Source organism: Ochotona curzoniae, unplaced genomic scaffold (assembly GCF_017591425.1).
Source record: "Ochotona curzoniae isolate NIBS_2020 unplaced genomic scaffold, NIBS_Ocur_1.0 contig_4105, whole genome shotgun sequence".
Classification (NCBI taxonomy): Eukaryota; Metazoa; Chordata; class Mammalia; order Lagomorpha; family Ochotonidae; genus Ochotona; species Ochotona curzoniae.
The window spans coordinates 854,846-875,353 of record NW_024466129.1 but is presented as its reverse complement, the minus strand read 5'-3'; the positions used below and the strand labels follow the sequence as shown (position 1 = coordinate 875,353).

Sequence of the window (20,508 nt, the reverse complement as noted above, 5' to 3'; positions counted from 1 at the left end):
CTGGACCGGAAGTCAGGAATTCACGTTTCCTGCATGACAGCCTCCAGAGCGAAGCCAGGACCCCAGCCCAGTGCCTCCGACACGGCCCCGGCTCCCTGCTTGGACCGCATGCTGAGGTTCTCCCAGGACCTTAGGAGATCATCTACCCCTCCGAGTGTTCAACAAGATACTCACTTCCATCTTAATCTCAAGACACTTCAATGAGTGGAGCAATGAAGCCTAAAAAACAAAAACACCTTCTTTTTCATCTTCTTTGAGTTGTTAACACAGCCAAACTGTCTGGGTTATTTCTGAGAAGTGGTTTGGGGAAAATCAAAAGATTTTACCTCTCCCAAACTCCAAAACCAATTTTTTCTTTGACCCAATTTAAGCTGACAGCTCTAAGGAGGCCTCCTGTCCATTTATATGATGAAGAACTTGCCGTTAGTACCTAAGCTTTCTACCGCGGGGCCTACAAGGATGCAGCTTCACACACCCAGGGAGGGGGTGTCCCATGGAGACCCAGGGAATAGTGTTTCCATGAAGAAAGCGTCATGCACTTTCTGCCAGGCACCATGAGATTTATCAGCTGCCCAGCAACAGAAAGTTCTTTTGAGTTTTGAAGGGGCTGTAGAACGGATGGCCTTAGCAGGGGTAGGGGTGGGAATGGGCTGTTACGCTGCACAGTCAGTGTGGTGCTGAGGTGATGTTCCGTGAGAATGTGCCCCAAAGCTTCCCTGTTGCTGCTAGCTTGGTGTTCTAAGCCAGCGACAGGCTCTGGAAGGTCACGTTTTGGAGTGTATTTCGCTGCCAGGGTAACCTTTCTTGGCATCTTATTTGTCTTATTTCACTTTATCCTCCTCGCACCTCCCCACAAACGTTGACAATGGTACCGTGTAGGAGCCAAGTTCATCATGGGTCTCAGGTGTTTGGTTTTCGTTTTTGCTATTTCTCCTCCATAATTTTTGTGTGACTTACGCAGTGGCGAATGCCCAGAGGGAAATGCTGAATCCTGTGGGCTCTTTACACCTGCTGCTGATGCTTCCAGAATGCAAACTGAGGGAGGGGTTGCTAGCCAATCTTAAAGCTCATCATACTGAATTGACTGTACAAGCGTGCCTACCTCATCAAGATGGTCATTTCAGGGTATATTAAGATTTCTAAAAAGTAACTTCATTGTAAAAATGGTGAAAACAGTAAAATTAGGAAAACTGTATATGGGACATGGGCATAATTCACATATAAAAGACTCAGTTAATAATAAAATGATGACTTAACCATGTTCTCTGAGACCGACCTCAGCCTTGCGATCTGGTTGACAGCACCATTCCTCTGGCAATACCACTTGTTTTCTTTTCTGTTGAAATCCCGCACAGCAGTCTCTGCCTGTCTTCTTTCTACATCATTTAGGTAATTTAATAACCCAGTGCTGTGGGGGAAACGTGAAGGCTTGAGAAAGTGAGGAAAGAAAATCAATAGGGATAGGAATTCTTCTGTATTTTTCTTTGACGATCTTTCGTTTAAAATCAAAATAATCTTAGAGGGAGAACGTAATTCATTTAGAGGCTCTCTTCTTTGAAGAGCGGGAGCAAAGCAAGACAGAATATTTTCCGAGTTTCTGGGTCCCATGTATGACTCATTGGGATTCATTCTGAGTCCCATGTACGACTCATTGGGGTTCAACTGTGCCCATCTCGAACCTGCTTTCATGGCTCCTGTGTGAGCTTCTTCACGGGGCTCAGCACCCAGACAGGCCCACGAGGACTGTTGGAGGCAGGAGCTCCTGTGCCTGGTCTTTCCCAGCCTCTGGCAGCGGGAGCCTCTGAGGGCCTACCCTCTGGGGCAGCGCTCCTAAAGGCATGGGCTCGGAACGTGAGCTCTGAGCAATCTCTAAAGAAGCTTTCCTTCATGGTCAGCTGAGTCAGAGAAACACGCACCCCCGCCTTTTTCTTGGTCGGTCAGAACGCCATCTCTTCTTTGTCTTCCAGTAAAGATTCATTTAATTTGCAGTCCTCATTTCCCAAGTATATTTTACCTAAAGTCTCATGGTGCGTGTGTGCATAAACCTTGTTAAAAATCTCCTGGAACAGACTTTAGGAAACGGTGAGTTAAGGTTGTGGTTTTTAGTCGGTATCTCTTATACATGTCCTAGTAATTAAACCACCATAGTGTGAAACAAAACCAACAGATGGCCTGAAAAGGGGCAGTGCCACGTGTGTGTGTTGGAAGAGGGCAGTGAGGTCAGTGTAATGCAAAGCCAGACGCGTGCCTCCATGTGAAATGAAAAGATTCCAGCAGAAAAACAAGAATCTTGAATACGAACTGATCACCTGTTTATACTGATGCCAGCATGATTTGGAAAACACAAAAGGAAATTTGTAATTAGTTATAATAAAGTGCTTTGCTCTGGGTAATTTTTCCTTAGAGACTATTCTGAACATATCAATATATGTTAGAATTATTTACTGAGATAAAACAACGTGCACAGTGTGACCTTCATCCACAGTGTCTCTTCCAGAAGCTTTCTTGGGAGGTATGAATGCTCCACTTACGAGAAATGCAGATAAAAGGAAGGCTGAAGTAACACAATGGGCCTACTTCATGATTCCACAGACGCGTACCCTGGCCACAGAGGTACGCTTCTCTCTCCCCTTTCTCCCTCTGGCCCTCGGATCTGAGAAGGCTTAGCATCCATGGAGAGCCTTCAGTTACTCTTCAAAGGTTGAGTGAAGCTACTCACAGCTCTTGCATCCCCTTACTGCCGGAGAACAGCAAGGGTAAGTTCCCCCACTGCGGCCAGCCAGGGCCACCGCTGGGGCTGAAGTTTGGTCATCCAGGGAAGTCCTCCTATAGCTCTGGCACTCCCACAGAGCATATCCCTTCCACTTCGGGGCTGCTCATGAGCCTCTCCCTTTTCAATTGTGGAGTGCCATGGTGCTCATCGTATCCTTCAGCTACTTCAGGATTGTGTCATTTTTCAGTCCATCCCAACAATGGCTTATAGCCAGAAATGCAATGTCCCCCGCCCCCAGCCTTTGATCTGTGCAATTGGCTCCCTTGAAAATTTTCCTTCTTCTGCATATTTGTGGCATTAATGAAGACTAGTATTGTTTTCCATTTTGGTAATTCTGGGTCAGTTCAACCAAAAAAAAAAAATCTGAATATTAGGATTTCTAATGTATGACAGATCAGAGTGAAGAAAGAGGGTCCTTCAAATGTTATTTATTTCAGGATCAGAAATACAGCTTCACATTTTCACAACAGGTACATGTGACCTTCAAGAATGATACAAGTGTTAGGAATTTTTCTTTGAAAATTCCATTCACAGAGTCCACATACCAGCATTAAGAAATCCTGAAGGTGCCGAGAAGACATCACAAAAAATGGCTCGTGTTAATCAGAGGGGCCACAGAGAAGACTCCTTTCGCATGAAAGCACACAGGAGAAACTTGAACCAGAAAATAGCAAGGAAACATACAGAAGCAAGGAAAACAAAGGACAAATCAGGTTAATCGTGCTGATTTCCAGCTGGGAAAACATTTCCACAAATTGGCGGCAGACAGTGCAGAGGCATATTTTTTGGTCATAATTTTAAAAACATCACCTAATGAGTGAATTTAAGGATTTCAAGGGTAAAGACAAAAAAGAAGTTCATGTTTTGAGCTGAGCCACGTGTGAAACCCCCTAGCCGACAGGTGAGAAGTTTCACCCACATACCAGTATGACTAGACCTTAAGACAAATGGGCCACTCTTCCTCAAAGTTCCTCTCTTGCTCACACACATACATAGTTCTTACACTGATGTGTATTTACACACATACAAAAAGGGCATATTTACTACATGTACGTCAAAAACATTCTTGCAGTTTCACAGAGCAGCACAAGTTTGAAATCATACCAACAAGTCAGGAGGTGTGTGACTGGGCACACTGCAGCTTTTCAGGAGGGATTGAGTGATGGGTTAACAGAGGTATGGCTCAGATCTCACACAGTACCAGCTTTTTGTTAGGTCCAACTGGTCAGACACTGACTGTTTAAGCTTTCTTTTTAATGTTACGGAGATTCCTATCAGTTGAACAATAATTATACTCTTTGCCAAATGGAAAAATATTTACCTGAAAAAGTAGATAACCTGCCAAAAGTCTGCTACTTGCATTATGTTCTGTGTTCCTGTACTTTTTTTTAAACATATATTGTAAAGCAAAAGACTTTATAGATGAACTTGGCATTTTAAGATTCAGCTCGGCAATTCAAGGTTGACTTCCAGTTCTCTTTAGAGATCTTAGAGCCAGATCTCCATTCCTCACACTTATCCCAGTGTGTTGCTAGGTCACTTCTTCGTAGATGGCAGTGCGGTAGACTGAGTGACAAATGCGTCTACACACTACTCTACCACACTGCGACTGTGCGCGTGAGCCTCGTACCTCTCAAAGGGAAGACACTTGGGAATTAGAACATTATTTTAAACCTCATGTAAGTTATGAGAGACCAAGCACTGTTATATGATGGCAGATCCTCCAAAGCTATCTCTTGTTAGGACAGCTGAAAAAAATGTATTCACACCCACACATACTAAGCACATGTATACACAGATACTTACACTCATACATATACATCTATATACAATGCACATAAGTAACACTCATGCTGTGGCATTTTTAACAAATGTTTTTAACCTACCAATTCAAAGGGACACAAAATACACACTCATAGGAACAGTCTGTGTCTACATCGCACACATAGACACATGCATAGAAAGTATGTTTGTACTCAGAAAACACCCACACTTACCACATACTGGTATTAGGTCCCATTTTGTAGTTGAGAATTATGGCTACAGGCTACACTAAAAAAATCACAAAATTAATCTATGTGACTACTTTTTAATTCTAAGTTCTAAAGGCTTATAGTGATATCACGGGAACTGGTTTGATAAGACTGTTTTGGAGTTAAGTAAGTTCATATCTGAGCAAAGAGTAAACTTACTAATAAACAGACCCTGCTGCTCTCCTAGGTCGTAAAACACAGCTAAAAGCAATATTCAGAAGGGTAACCTTGGTAGATGGCTTTTGAAAATGCATTATATCTTCTAGATCAATACTTTTTCAATAATCTGCCCACAGTTGAGTAAATGTTTATTCCAATTAGTCAATATGCATGCAAGATTTAGCATGTGACAATAAAACTAGACTTACCTACCAAATAAACATATACAGTTTCTTGTTCCAAGTCCTAAAAATACTTGGTTCTTTTTTTTTTTTTACGCTACATAGGATGGAGTTATAGCTGTTGTGTTGGCAACATCAGAGTGATTAGCCAAGAGAAAGTCACAGAACAGGCCAGAAGTGGAGCTCATTATGCCGTTTCCCATCTTAAGGCCTGATGAGCTTACTGCACCTCAAGCCATGCACATGCCAGAGCTTCAGACTTCATTCTCATTGGCATCTCCCTTCAGCAGGACGCAAGCCCCGGGAGTATGCTGTGGATATTCTCCAATGTGACTGATGAAATTCTAGCGGTGGTTGGGTTCCATCAGACATAATTTAGGAGCAAAAGAGACCAAAAACATACCCACAAAGGGAGACAATTGGGACAGCACAACTGTGGGACTGTAATCTAAAAGCAAAAGCCAAAGCCAAAGATGACAAATGCCACTGTTTATGGCTGCCTAAGATCAGTGGAAGGAAATGTGGACAGAAAGCCTCCATCGTCTCTGACATGGTTTATGCTGGTCCGAGAACACACCAGTGGTTATCCAGAATATTTTCCTTTAACAGAAGAAAATTTTTGAAATACAGCAAAATACAAAACCACATTTAGCACAAAGCCAAACCCTGAAGTATATAATCTGTTAGCTGCCTATTTTAGAGAATTCAAAGGGAGAAGAAAAGGGGGAATTTTATGAAAATATCTAACTGTAGATTATCTGTTTTGCCAAAGCTGTTTACTTAATATTTTCCCATTTAGCCGAGACACTGTTTTTAAAGCACACCACACGGCTCGTCCACCGGTCCTATCAACAAAGAATTCATTTATTTGCAATGAGAAATAAGATTTGAGAGAACTTACGGTGCTGATTTTTTTTCTACAATCACTCATAACGTGAAAGTTGAAATGTCATTTTAATAACTCTGGTATTCACTGAGTTTTGCCAATCAGGAGTGGGCTGGCTATAAGCCTTCAGAACCAATTCAACACAGTTCATTCAACTTGGCAAGTTTTCTTTTTAATAATGGCTAAGAGGTTTCTTTTTTGTTTTTTTACTTCATACTTTATGGGTGTCTGCTGTGAGTATAAACTACACAAATCATGTTTGCTGTTTTCAGAGGGAGACACTTCAGTTGGTAATACCGGATTTACTTCTGCAGAATACGAACTAGTGTCCTAGGGGTTCAGTGAACACTCGCTCTGCTGTCTGGGAACAGTTAGCAGACAGAATTCCAACTGGCTCCTGGCTGTTTCCTACATGTTAATCATTCGGTCCTAGGGAGTTCAAAACTTAGCTTTAAGAATGAACTCTTGACCCCTTGGCTAAACCACTCTTGTAAATTTTAGAAGTCTTGGAAAATGGAGCATTTACTTAGGATTCCAACGTTTCAACGCCATTTTGTGGCGTGATCTCGCAGGGACTCTGACAGAACGCCACTGGTTCGGAGCCTCACTGACACTTCTTCCAGGGAAGGCCCCATTGTTTATGTGCTTAGCTTGCAGTAAGCCTCAAGAAGGATCAAGGACTCCTCACATAAGACTGGCCGAAATGTACGCTTACATCATTCTTTCTAAGTAAAGAATAGAAGGGAATTACTAAGTCTCAGGGAATACAATGTTTTTGCTTCAACCAAACTGATGACAATACTAGTAGTACTACTACTAAACTGGAGTTAGTGTCAAAGAATTGTTAGTCACGTCAAAAAACCCAGATCAGCTGGAAAAATCAAATATTTCTCATTTGTCTGTCACTACAACCCACCAGGAGTGAGGTCAAAGTTGAGTAAAGCTTCTGCTTTTCCAGACAGTTCTGGAGATAGGTTTGCACCCCCCACCCCCCACTTCTTCCCTGAACTCTGAAACTAATGAGCCAAATTTACAGACCGACTGACAAAAATGACGCTTGGATCACTGCTGGGCGTGCTTCTGGCGTGAAGCAAAGCGCACTGGCCTGAGCGCTTTCTAAAGCAAGCAGTGTAGGTTTCTCCTTTGCAGACTACCTTGTGCTTTGGAAAAGTTCTACCTCTAACCAAAAAAAAAACCCAAAAAACAAAAAACACACTTCATTTCCTAGAAGTTTTCTGAACTAAGGGGTCAGAGGAGCTACACAGGTAATAATTTCGTAGGTGGCAATATACATTCAAACACAGAATCCTGCCATCCTCAGTACAATGTGGGAAAAGAAATATGTGCATGTTGCGTAGGTCTTAAGATCACCATTTCACACCTGTTCAGTTTTATTTAATGAACTACCAGGTAACTAACCTGGGAAACTGGTCCAAAGCAATTTCGAATGCCAGAGTAGGCAAATCAGAAGTGCAGGGCTGCCATACAAACCTACCTTGGTCAATACAACTTGGAAAGCCTGGAAAGGTCACCAGTTTTCAAGAGGTCAAACCCCAAAGATCTGAGACTGGGAGCCATGGCGATGAGTAATGAATGCATTGGTGAAGAGGCTGGTTACCTGCCTACTGATGTCCAACATGCGACTACTCAGGGCTTACTGCAACGGTTATCAGGTAGGTTGCTTGCGCATAATTAGTGGTTTAATTGCCATGCCAGACACTTCATTTAGTCTAACAGGGAAGATTCTAGTGGACGGATTATAGTGGGACGAGTTGGTGATGGGGGTGGTCTCCGGCTAGAAAGAGAGAAAGAGAGAGGTAAAGAAACAGGTAGACGAGCAGGGAGTTCCGCGCCCTCATGCACATGCGCATGCGCCTACAGGCCGGCGGGACTGGCTGCAACCCGAACTCAGCCCAACCTTGTCACACTTCCTCCCTCCAGCGCCAAGATCGAATTCATCCCTTCTAGTGTGAATAAAAATGAAAGCTATCTGAAATGTGCTACACATGTCCCAGTCAACACTGCCATGAACGCTTACCGCACACTGTGCTATGCTGTGTCTACCCCAGCAACAAACAAGGCGGATTACGTCTCAGACAATGATGGCCTTGGAGTTGTTACTGATAGGATTTTCCATCTGTTTTTTGCTTTGGTTGGGGTGTCAGGTACCACTTCTCATTGTCTTAACAGTAGCTTTCTCTGATGTATTCAACATTTTGGCTGTTACTGCAGGACACTAAGAAATTAGAAAGCAGGGTTTTCAGAGTTCTCTAACATAAATGTAGATTGAGCTCTAGTTCCTGTTTGGATTTTAAAGGTCTTAACTTCGCTTACGTTGTTGTGATGGGGTTTCTGACAGCTGAGTATGCTAACTGAACTAGCTCCAGGTAGTAGTAACACATTCCTGTATGTGAGAGCTGTGGTGTCGCCAAGGAACCTTATCTATTCCCCCTGACTCTGTACTCGCTTCCTAAATGCATTAGTAAGTCTGTATATGCATGCTTACTTGACTTTGTATGAAGTACACTGGGAAAGAATTTTTATATCCTTCAAAAATTCAACAAACTCTGCAAGTTGAAACCCTGCTTTTTGAAAAAAGCCGCAACAGAGCATCTTCAGAAGGGCTCCTTCTGGAATCAGAGTCATGTCATGGAACTTCTGTACTGCAAACACTGCACGGATCGAGCCAAGTGTCTTCGACACTTACAGGGAAGCAAAGTTAGGGAGCTGAAGGAAATAGCTGCGAAATATCTTAAAATCACAAACTATAAAATCAGATGGTCAGGACACAAATCAAGCAGAAGAGATCCTGTTGATTAACGGTGACTGTAACGAACCCATAGGTACAAACTAACAGATATGAGTGAAGTTTGTTGCACCTGAAAACTGGCTGAGGCTTTAAAGGCAAGATTTTCTGGGGAGGGCAAGGTCTGACGTTGTGCCCTGTGGTGAAGCAGGTGGTCAGCTTTGAAGAGTGTAATCGGAGACATCTTACAGGCACCATAACAAAACCAATGAAGTCCATAGCAGCGATTTAATTTGGATGAATCAACAGAGTCTCTTCATGCAGAAAGGCCTCCGTGATCGTCTGAAATGTTCTGACAGTTGTCCATTGGGAAGAAATCCCTCCCAAATTACCTTGTTACTTTGGACAAGTGCAAACACACTTGCCCTTTTGGTAGGGCATAGTAGTTTAAAAGGCTATATTTCTTTCTGACCTGATTCTTGATCCTGCATTACATGAAGTTTCTAGAATACCGAGACTGATGTCATTCAATGGCTAACATGGTGTTACATGCAAGCACCCCACTGCTCATTTCTGGAACTTCGTGTGGCCTCAGTGGATCTGTCCCTGGCCCACTTCCCTGCCCCGGTACAGTGGCTTTCATGGCATCTCAACATATCTCTATATCAGGCATCACAATGAACTCTAATTGGGATTATCATGTTTATCTTCATTAATCAGAAGCAAACTGTTTCTTATTCATCTTCATATTCCTTCAAGGTCTGTCTGGCTTACTGCTTGTCGTACAGTCACCAAATGTCTGGACAACTAAATAAAGTGATTTCTGTAAGTAACAAGCAACTTATGAATGCTTGTGGCATCCACTGGTCCTACCATGCTACAAGTGCATCTGTTAATTAATAATGGCCTTGGCAGGAAAGAAGAAGAGAAGAGAAGAGAAGAGAAGAGAAGAGAAGAGAAGAGAAGAGAAAAGAAAAAAAAGAAAAGAAAAAGGCTAAAGTGACATGTAGACTTGAGACTCCTGGAGGCTTTACATTAAAGTATTTGACTTCCTAATGCTTCTGAAGTTATTTGAAAAAAGTACTACATAATAGTCTCCTGCTCTCAGGGGGTGACAAATCACCACAAACCCATGGAAATGCATTCTCAGCAATGTAGCAGCTATGGGGAAAGGGCAGGGAGTTCACCAGAATTTGAAGTGGAAGGAGGGAGACTATCAGACTCCAACAAAGGACTTAGTAACGGAAATTTGAAAAAGTGTTTCTCAAGCTATTAATTCAGTATGCGTATTAGAAATTGTTTTATGCATAAGCCCGGACAACGGCTTATAACCAAGCAAGGAATGCCCACTGGGTCCGCAGCTGACGCCTTCATTCTGAGCTTAAACTCCACTTGTTGGTCTTTCCTAGGACGTCCGCCTCCGGCCCGTCATGCTTCCTCGCCTCATGAGGGCTGCTTATTTCACAGCCCTTAGCCTTGCCTGGGCCACACACTTGCTTACTGTGTCATGATTCTAAGGTCTGTGACCCCAACACTTTGAATGTTGTTTGCATTTATCATGTATATTCAGCATCCAGTAGAATGTGATTAGAAGGCAGTGAGTAATGGACAAATGGATGAAAGAATGAATGAACGCAACTAGCCTGGGTGTTTTGCTAGGTTACAGTTTAGAGGTCAGGCCAAGGTAATCTTTGAAGTGTCTTCTTTAGAAGCTTATATTTGAGGCCATATATATTTACACGAGGAATCCGGAATCAAAAGTTAAACACTGTGTATCCAGCTTCAACTGTCAAGTTGTTGAATTGTTAACCCTTGGCACTTTTTCTAGACTTCATTTTTCTCCTCGAACACAAGGCACCAAGCTTTGTGCTGTGACCCAGGCCTTCCAGGCACAACTTGTACGCTAAATAGTAATGCATGATTTTAAGAGAGAAGCTGCAGTGAAACACAGCGGAGTATAAGACAAATACACAAGTAATGTTATAATCCACACCCAAGAGTTTGCGCCTTCAACAGATGAGACAGGTCACTTCAATCTGCCTGAGAATCCAGATGGAGCCGGACATGACCACAGCCAGCTCAGAAGAATGTGCATAAGTGTCAAAGGATGGGCTGAGCGCCAACCATTCTCTAAGTTTAACACAGATCTCTCCGCCCTAGGAGAGAGCCCTATTACCATTCCATATACTATCAGTCTAAACTGTGCCTCATTATAACAGGTACTTCCTTTCTTGCATATTCATTGCTCCTAAGATAAGATACACACTTTCTTTTGCTCTGAGAGCTGTGGTTTTAGGCATGATTCCCCATGGGCTCCTTGACAACTACCACCTGTGCAGGTCTTGGTTTGAACTCCGCAAGGAGCAGGTCCTCGCCTCTGCTTGGTACCGAAGAGTGGGCCAGAACTCTCTAATTCAAAAGATTGAGAACATTTTGGGGAAAACCTGAAAACACCACAGCAGAGTCAAAGCAAGGGGAAGCATGCTTTTAACTGCTGAATGGACCTTGGAAGTTATATAGATGTGCAGCATGTAACGAGGGAAAGAAAATGGAAATGAAATTGAGATTGAAGGCAAGATTTCCAGGGTGAGGACAGAGCACGGCAGGGCTTGACTGCTCTGCCAGCGTGGTAAACGCTCATGGGTCTCAGTCCCACTCCTGAGGTGCTGCTAATTCAACAAGAGCGTGACAGGCAACTGCAGGAAAGTGGCCAGGCTGGAGATGAGAGCGCGCGTTAGTGTGTTGGGGCCAGGGTCTGTTTCCTTCCCCATCGCATCCCAGATGTTAGCATAGTCTTTGGCTCACAGTATTTTCCAAATGAATGTATCAGGGCACCCCATTTATTGTTAGCTCTTGAAGGGTGTCCCTGGGGCTTTGATGTGAATAGGCGGTGCACAGCTATGGGGGCGGGGGTGGAATATTAACTGAAAGAATAAAGATCACATTTATATCATGTTCTCTGAATATAATTATGGCTTCTTGAATATCCCCAGTTTCTGGTTAAAGAAACCTGGATATGTACTTATTCATAATTAACAATCCCACAGAGTCTCCCACTAACCTTTTTAGAAGAAATGGATATTATTTTATTTCTAAAATAAGGATGAAAAATAACCCAATAATTTGTATGTAAAATTCTACTAGCAAGTAAGTCAAGAGGAGCATTAAACTGTTCAGAGTGAATTTTTATAACAAGCAAGGTGGAGATGTTTGCCAACTTTAACACCAAAAAGCAGTTAGGGTTTACTGTTCATTTCATCGCTCCAGTTCCTAACCATTCAAAGCGTTTCCAAAGACCTTCACCTCACAGGACAGTTTGTTTTAGGCAAAGCAAAGTTAATTGTTTTGTACCAAATTCTCCTCAGTGGCTTTGTTTGGCGATGGGCTTCATTAAGTAACCCATTATATTGAAATGGAGCATCTTGCATCATTTAGCGTTTATTGAAACACTGTGTTGTATGTGGGCGGTTTATGGTTACGATAGAAGAACCATGTTTCTGCTTCCAAATCAAAGGAAAAGATGTAATACTTGAAGTTGTATTTATAGCCGGAGGGCTGGACCACTTGCAGCATTTTGGACAATGACAGATTTTGTAAGTCAAGTGCTCACGCAGGGTGGGTGGCATTGTGGGGGAGAAACTGGCTTCATTGATAAGACAGAAGAATGTACTATTTGTTTGCTTCACTCAAAGAGAAGAACTAAAATGTCATCTTTCCGTTGGGTTAACTGATCCTGAGTGTTCATGATGTGGGGCCAAGCTCAAGAGATTGTGGGGGAGACTTGGACAGGGCAAACTGCTCTGCCCATCTGCATGTGGGCGAGAAACTGCTGCTCCTCCAGTTGTCACTTCCAGGCAGCACAGCACGGATGCTGAAACGGCCTGGTCTTCCCTCCAGGTTGGGCTAGGAAGTGGGAACTGTGGTTCCACAGGAGCCAGACTGGCTCTGCAGAGTGCAGGCTTTCCCCGAGATTTCATGACCTGGCCTCGGGTATGTTGGCAGTTCAGACAAAAGTTCTCAAGTTGGGCCTGGCATCAGCATTCCCTGGAGTGCTTGTGAAAATGCAGCTTGTTGGTGCGTCCCAAAGTTTCTTCATTTCCCCAGGTGGCTTGTATATATTTTGAATAACTTTTGTTCTTTTTACAACCTATTTTATTTTTCATTTTCTTCGAAAGGCAGAGAGTCATTTACTGGTTCACTCCTCAAATGCCTGCGACAGCCAGGGTGGGGCCAAGGGCTAAGAGCGCCTTCTGGTTCTCTGGGCAGGTGCCAGGGCCCCAGGGACTGGAGCCAGCACACACTGCCTCCCAGGGCGTGCCGAAGCAGAGAGCAAAGCAGAAGAAGCAGGACTCAAACCAGGCACCCCACAGGGACTTAACAACCTTGCCCCAAGGGGCAGCCCAGCTCTAGGGCATTCTGTGTGAGTTTGACCTTACTATATTAGCAATTCAATGTACTTTTCAGGTAAAGTAAAAATAAAAAGAGAAAGTGTGGGGGCTGGGAATCCTAAAAAGGAACAAGAGTGGGAGAAATGCTTCGGTGCCTTTTAGATTCAGGCCCCACGACGGGTCAAAGCACCCAAGACAGTGGTCTCCAGCAGCTCTCTGTTTAGTACCAGAATAACTACTTAAGGAACCTCGTATTTGCTAGTGAAAACCCAATAGAAAGTATCTTTAAACATTCATTCCAAATTCTCATCTTCGCAGAGACAGAGTCTTCAGGTCCAACCTAATTCACTGGGAGGCTCCACCTGCGACAGGAAGCTGTTAAAAAGGCACAGGCTGCCACGTGTGTGGACATTATCTGCCACCCAGGCGGTTTCTGCATAAGAGGATATGTAATACATTTCCTTTATGCTTCAAGTTCTACTTTCTAAATATAATTGACTCTGATTTACACGTGATTACATGTAGCGTCATGGAGGGCTACATTCAAGGGTTCTAAGCTCCACCAGACTGTGGTATGAACCTGCTCCTCTGAGCCTTCCTCCTTCCACGCCTGGCAGGTCCGTACAGTCCCCGCTGAGGGCACCGGCCCGTTAGGAAGTTAGTGAGTGCAAACACAGTCCAGGACAGGGCAGGACACAGCCCCAGGTGAAGTGCCAAGTCAACCAACCAGAATCTTCTACAATTGCCTGCTCTAAGACCACAGTGGTTCAAATCCAGCATTATATTGCTACTTCTCTTTTTAAGCATTCACTCAATAAAGAGGTCCTACACAGCCAGGAGGAGATTAAGCACTAAAGGCAATAATACCCATGATTTTTATCTACATGGCAGATACTATTTCACAATTTATATATATATATATATATATAAGCCTCTATGGGATGCTAGCCAACATAGTTTGGCCTTTTTAGTTTGCATGACAGTGCGTGCAGTAAATGTTGGAAGAACAGACGACGTGGGGTCCACCTGGGGGGCTGAGGGAACTCCCAAGGCAGGGTCTCGCTGCACACGACAGTGAGCACCCCTGTACACAAGCCCGAGACGGTAACGCATGTCACTGGGAAAACGAGTTCATTATGGAATCTGAATTAAGACCATAAAGAGAAACAGAGTCCACAGTTTTAATTCAAGAATACAAACATGCAATTTCCTGTGGAAATTAGTCACCGTGACCCACGGTAACATAATCTGCCTCGTCACACTTTTTCGGCATTGTCCGAAATATCTGACTGGCAGCATGGAGGATGATTTGTCCAATAAAAGTCTACTCAGCTCACGACTTGTAAAAAATAAATTTGCAGCATTCGTATAGCCATTGTTTTCAATCGAATAGAATAAGAGAATGTGTGCAAATTGGTTCATAAAATACACTGAGCATTGGGCTAAATCCAAGACAAACATGATTAAGTATGACAAGGCAGCTCGGTTTGTCATTTGCACCTCCCTTGAAGCCCCTGGTTGCCAGGCTCTGTGAAGAGCTGGACTCACAGTGTGCCCGGCCACTGCCCTGCTCGCCAGCCATGGGCCGGGGGTGGCACCAATGCTGGAAGCGGCACCACAGGCCGGGGCTGCAGGACGCCAGGGAGCTCATCCCAGGCGGGTTTCAGGACTCCCAGAAAGCCAAGAGAAGCGAGAGGCAGAGAAGATGCGCAAGCACTGCTAACTCTTGGTCCCAAGTACCCAGTGATTCCCCAGGTCCTCATGAAACTACAGCCCGAATAACACGGAATACAAGGCTTTGGCCTTCCCTCAAATGGCACTGACCATGCTTACGTGGGGAGAGAAAGCTGAGGGATGCAGAGCAGGCGGTTCAGAGGCACAGGGCGGGGCACTGCCGCAGCCAGGGGCCAGGGAGTCAAGCTGAAGAACGGGCTTTCTGACAGCTCCCCCATTGCCTTCATACTTCCCTCCTCCTCCATTCCCTTCCTCTCCCTCCCCATCTGTTCCTTCCCTTCTTTCCTTTCTCTCTCTCTCTCCCCTCTCCTAAACAGAACTCCCAGACCGGACATCCCGTGGAGACCCACAGAGACCCGGATCCATCTGTTTCTTACCTCCCTCCTCTTCTCTGCCTTCCAGGCTCCAGCGAGGGAGGCAGACTCCCACCACTCGGGGGCAGAGAGTGCTGAGAGCTGGCCCCAGGCAGAGGCCAGGGCCAGACAAGAAGTAAAAGCCACCAGGACGAGGGCTCTAGCATTCCTGTCCCCCCCCCCCCCCGGGGATGGTGAGAGGTCTTTCCCTGCCTTTGTGAGGCAGTAAGGACCTGTGAGGCCCCTTGCCCCTGAAAGAGGGGCTATGGAGTCACAAGCGTTGATAGGAAAGCTGACCTCGGAATTGCTTTTACTTTATTAGCGCAACAGAGACAACAGCACAGGAATTTGGGGAGTTAGTGCTAACTTGTCAATGTCCACCTGATACTGTCCTTTGAATTAACGGGATAGTTTTAAGGACATCACATGATATTTTTCTGGCCACTGGATCAGTTCCCAGTGGTGAAAACAAAGGGTTGCCCTTTACCAATGAAAATCCCGCTCACTTACACAGAAAGCCAGCAGGAGGAGCTCTAACATGCAAAAACCTCGCAACACGACCGGAAAAACAGAGGCACTGTGCCGCGCAGGCTGCCATGTCAGTGGACAAATATGTGAGTCCAATTAAATGCTTAGCAGGAAGCCAAGTGATGGGACTGATGGGGGACAGAGCTGCCCACGCCTTTCCCCCTCAAGAGCCTGTCCGTTCTGACGCAGCTAAACCAGGACCGAGTGTGCGGGATTGATTCTCACGGAGGGAGGGAAAGGACAGGTTTTGGGCAGTTTGACAAGTTCCTCTGAGCCTCTATAGGGCCGCAATGCTTCTAAGTAAGTCTTTTGACCGTCGCTGTAGGATGGCATCTTAAAATGAGCTTTCCATTGTTGGTTGAAAACACTACCACATCCGTACCCAGCGGCGTGTGGAGTGTTGGGGACACCTTTTTTCTTTGTAACTGAGGGAAATGCTATGTTTGTAAAAATTGGTGCTAAGAGGGCAAGGAATCATCTGACCCTTGGGTCACGCAAAGAGTTAGAGCTCTCTCTCTCTGTCTGTCTGTCTGCCTGTCTCTCACACACACCCTACAGAAGCACAGGGCAATGGCGAGGAGCATACGAAGGTAGCAGCTTCGGGAGTTTTAGGGGAGCCTTTCCACTGCGGACGGACGGTATTGTGGGCTGGACCGGATGACTGCGCATATGCAGTGATCAGAATTACTAAACCCAAAGGAAACTTTCAGTCCAATCCCTTTCAATCGCTCGCCAATAAGCAAGTCAAAGCTTTGCTTTACACTCTACCGGTATGCTCACATTTTAAAGTTTTATACAAGCTCCTACAGAAACTTTAACTAGAGTGAAAGTCACCAGGTAAAGCTAGTCTAGACAGAAAATCTATGGAAACCACATGTCGTTCAGCCTCTTAGAAGAACTGCCCTGAGCCCGGAGAGGGCGTTCACACGGCCCGCGGGCTGACACTGCTGCCGCGAGCACGGAGCTGCTGCTTCAAGACAGCCCGGCTTGAGAAAGTACAGCCACGGTGTTTATAAATGAATGCTCTCATTTCCACATACACCTCTAACTGTCTGGAAACATTACACAGAGGACGGGTCCAGTCAGACATCATTTATACTTCCACTTTTGACAAGAGATCCCAAAAGCCTACAGTTCTGTTCCTGCAGACCCCCTTGGAACGTGAGACCAAGGGATCACAAAGCAAGTTGCTTCTCACCCACAGAGAACTGCTTTGAATAATGTTGTATGTGAACGAGGCCAAAAGACAGAACATTTCCTTCTGACTATTACCTCATCCTTTGGCAGGTGTCCCACAACAGTGACTAGAGGAAGACTCTTCTAGATAATGGGGTTATGGTCCAGCTGGGAGGCAGGAAGGAGGAGGGGGCCAGAGAAGGGACAGGACAGGGCCACGATGACCAGGAAGAGCCTGAAGCCCTGGCTTTCCAGATCAACAGTGTTCTCTGAAGGAGAGACTGGCCAGTGCTGCCTTCATGGACGCAGCCACACACTGTCACATCTCAACAAGGGGGCATTAAAGCAATAGGAAAAGCTGAGAAATGCAAACTGTCATGATAGAAACAACACTGTAAGAGCAAACCGCCAAGAGGACACGGTGATTATGAGAGCGTCTGCAAACAGCAAAGATCCCTTGTGACCCTCTAGAATGTTCTGAAACTTCTTGCTCTGCTTGGGAACAAAACAGTAGCCTCTAAGTATTGTTCAGCTGGAGGCCTGCCACGTGGCAACGCCGTAAATGACCACATGTGCATGACAAAAGATTTCCATGAACAAAAACATATACATGTGGACAAATGTATGTGTGGGAACCTTCAGGAAACCTTGCAGGTGTAATGAGTCACGCACCCATGTTTGAAGTGAGAAAGCCCTACAGTGCGCTTTCTTAAAAATGTGTTTTAAAATGAAGTTTCAATATACTTCTTGGTTTACAAGTATTAAGACGGTGATGGAAGAATTCTGAATGTGTGAGATATGAGCTCCAAGCAGGCACTGGTCCCAGCACGCATCATTGCAGATCCCAAAACTGACCCGTGCTGTGTCCAGTGAGTTCCCCGCTGTTGGCTGAGGCACAGGAGTTTTCTGGTGAATTCTTTCAGCCCCGAGCGCTCCTGTTGCTTTACTCAAATCATGCAAGTGGCATTCGGAGCGTGGGTTTTCTTCTGAATTTAGACATAGGTATGTGGAGGGAAATTACTGCAGTGCCAATGTTTCTCTAAGTTTTCCACTCCAAGGAGCAATAATTACGATGCCATGGAATTTGCCTCACATGAAATTTAACTATTTTAGTTATTAAAATATTTTCCAACACTACTGAGAAGGAAAAGGAATTCCACTTGCTTTTAAAAGTCTATAGATATGTTCTGATTTTTTAATAGTTTTTCCTCAGTAAATGGTGTTTTAAGGACCAAGTGGGAAGACCAGGGTGTGGCCCAGGAGCACAGTTCCTAGGAGTAGATTCACATGAAGGAAAATCTTGCTCATTCTTAGAACTGGCTTTGAGAGTAGTCTTAATAGAAACGTAACAACTGCACAGTACAGACTCGATCTTATAGAAATACCCAACTCCCAATGAAATCATTTCAGTGTGAACTCTATCCTTTCTCACCTCTCGCTCTTAGAGCGGGCTTGTGCTAGGCGGGACACTCATCTTGAGTTCAAGGAAACAGTTGAAGTGTTTAAGCAATGCTTGCGTGGTGGAGACACCTGGCGTGTGTGATCCCAGCTTATGCCAAGGCTTCCTGAGGCCTTCTCACACGGTCTTTCTTTCTCTGGGTTTTCCCACTGTCATCAAGTGAGGCATTGTCCCGTGGTGGTGTTTCTGCTTGGTGCTCACCCCTGGCATTATTTTAGCCTCTCTCTCTCTCTCTCTGCTAAAATATTACTGTTCCACCAAAAAAGCAGGCAGGAAGCTAATATCTAAATCAGATCTTAATTTACCCATCAGTGGGTTCCAACAAGAGCAGGATTTTGTCTTACTTTCTAGAGATTAATTCCTGGAGCAGCAGGGAAATGTGGAGTGGAGCTGACACGACACGGGTCGCAACTCTCCATGCGGAGGAAGCTCTGCCTGACCACTGAGGAAGAGAGACACAGAATTTTGCTACTTGTCATTTTTTAATAAAGATTAAGACAAAAATTAAAAAAATATATCTTTGAATGGGCTGTGCGCTTTCTACAATTCACAAGGACTCCTTATTTTGAGCAGAAAACATGAGTGGCTATTTCCCAGTGCTGTGGGAGCTTAGAAAATGAAGCAGTCAGAGGCCTTTCTGGTTAAAGTTATGCAGTCAGAAGGAAAAGAAAGTTGAATGCAATGATGCAGGGTGCTTCAGGCCCTCGTGGCTGCAGGCGGTGCCTACGGAGGTTCTAGCTCGAGTAGGAGTTGTCAGCAGTTTCAAATCCATCTAAATACTTCAGTAATGTGACATCACTAAACAAGCCGATTCTCTCAACCCCAAGGCCTACCCGACACCAGCCTGCCCTCGACTGCACTGAAAATACTGGCCAAAAGAATAGCATTCTCTTTGCAACAGCATTGGGTAAACCAGATGGATTTCATTTGGCAAGCCAAGGGTGTAAATATGTGTTTGGTCTCAGAGGTTCCCGCAGACAAAGCTTACAATATGTTGGCACAAGCAAGCTAAAGGATTTCAGTCGGGCATTTAAAATGTCTATGTCTAAGCAGCAATAAGGTTATGACGAGCGGGCCAGAGCTGTCGACCCCCAGCCAAGCCTCAGTTCCTGTCCTACCGTGCTACAGATAAGCACTCCGGGCACACTCTGCACAAAGAGGCAGCATTTCCATTTCCATTTTGAATTTCCTGGCCGTTAGGGGCTAAGGCAAGTCTAGTAAGTGCTGTTTAAATTTCGTGTCTCATACTTCCCACAAGCTGATAAGGCAGAGGCAAGGAGAAAGCCACCCGAGCCCGTCGGTAATTACAGTTCGCTGTCTGGGTCCGACTTAGAATGAGAGCCGCGAGGCCTGGTGGGTGTGGATTCCTGAAACCACTGCAACCCACGCTGTGCAGCCAGGACTGTGTGAACGTGAAGGCTTCCCCGTAATAGCCACTGACTCCTGCTTGAAGGCCAGCAGGAGCGCACGGATAACACAGGAGCCCCTACGGGGTGTGTCTGTCACCTGGGGAGGGCTCTTTGTCCCTGTTCTGGGCTGACACCAACACGTGCACAGGGACACGCGGCAGATTGCAACTGGCGACAGGCCGTAGGAAGAACAGTCAGCATTGCTCTGTTTCACCAGCCGGTGGCTCTGCTGCCAGACTCCTGTCCTGGCTGTCTGCCTGCATCAATCAGGAGAAACCAGGGCACGCAGAGTACCCTGAAACCCCCAAATGCTTTCCCGGAGCAGCAGAGAGCCCCACGAAGCACAGCAGCAGAGCTACCCGCTGCCATTTGCCACGGGCCATGGCCGCACTCGCGTGGGGTTAACTGAACTGCGGCAGTTGGCACTAGGGCTGCCAATGGCATACTGGTATGCTCACCGCCACCTGTCTCCATTTACTGTGCCATGCCTCGTGGTGGTCCTTCCATTTTGCCTTTTCTTTGACAGGCCCACAACCCTGGTGTTTGGAAAAGTCAGACAAGGGTCACAATGAAAACAAAAAGGCCACTTAAAGTCTATCTTGGCACTTGTGCCAGGCTCCTGCGCTGTTTCAGAACATGTGGGCCTGGCATGGACAGCAAGCCGTCCGTGGTACGGGCAGGT

General features: G+C 45.3%; 1 protein-coding gene across 4 annotated transcripts in view; it reads right to left on the bottom strand.

Moving 5' to 3' along the window:
* The window catches only part of DNM3 (dynamin 3), a 501,537-nt gene that overhangs the window by 883 nt on the left and 480,146 nt on the right, over positions 1-20,508 (bottom strand). For 3 of the 4 annotated variants that reach the window (XM_040984258.1, XM_040984260.1, XM_040984262.1), the window contains one exon: positions 5,057-7,828. The exons of the other annotated variant lie outside the window; for it this stretch is intronic. In XM_040984258.1, the coding sequence (XP_040840192.1) occupies positions 7,759-7,828 (70 nt within the window). In that variant the 3' untranslated portion in view covers positions 5,057-7,758. Of the gene's footprint in view, positions 1-5,056; positions 7,829-20,508 lie in introns of those variants that run through there. 4 annotated transcript variants of the gene reach the window in all.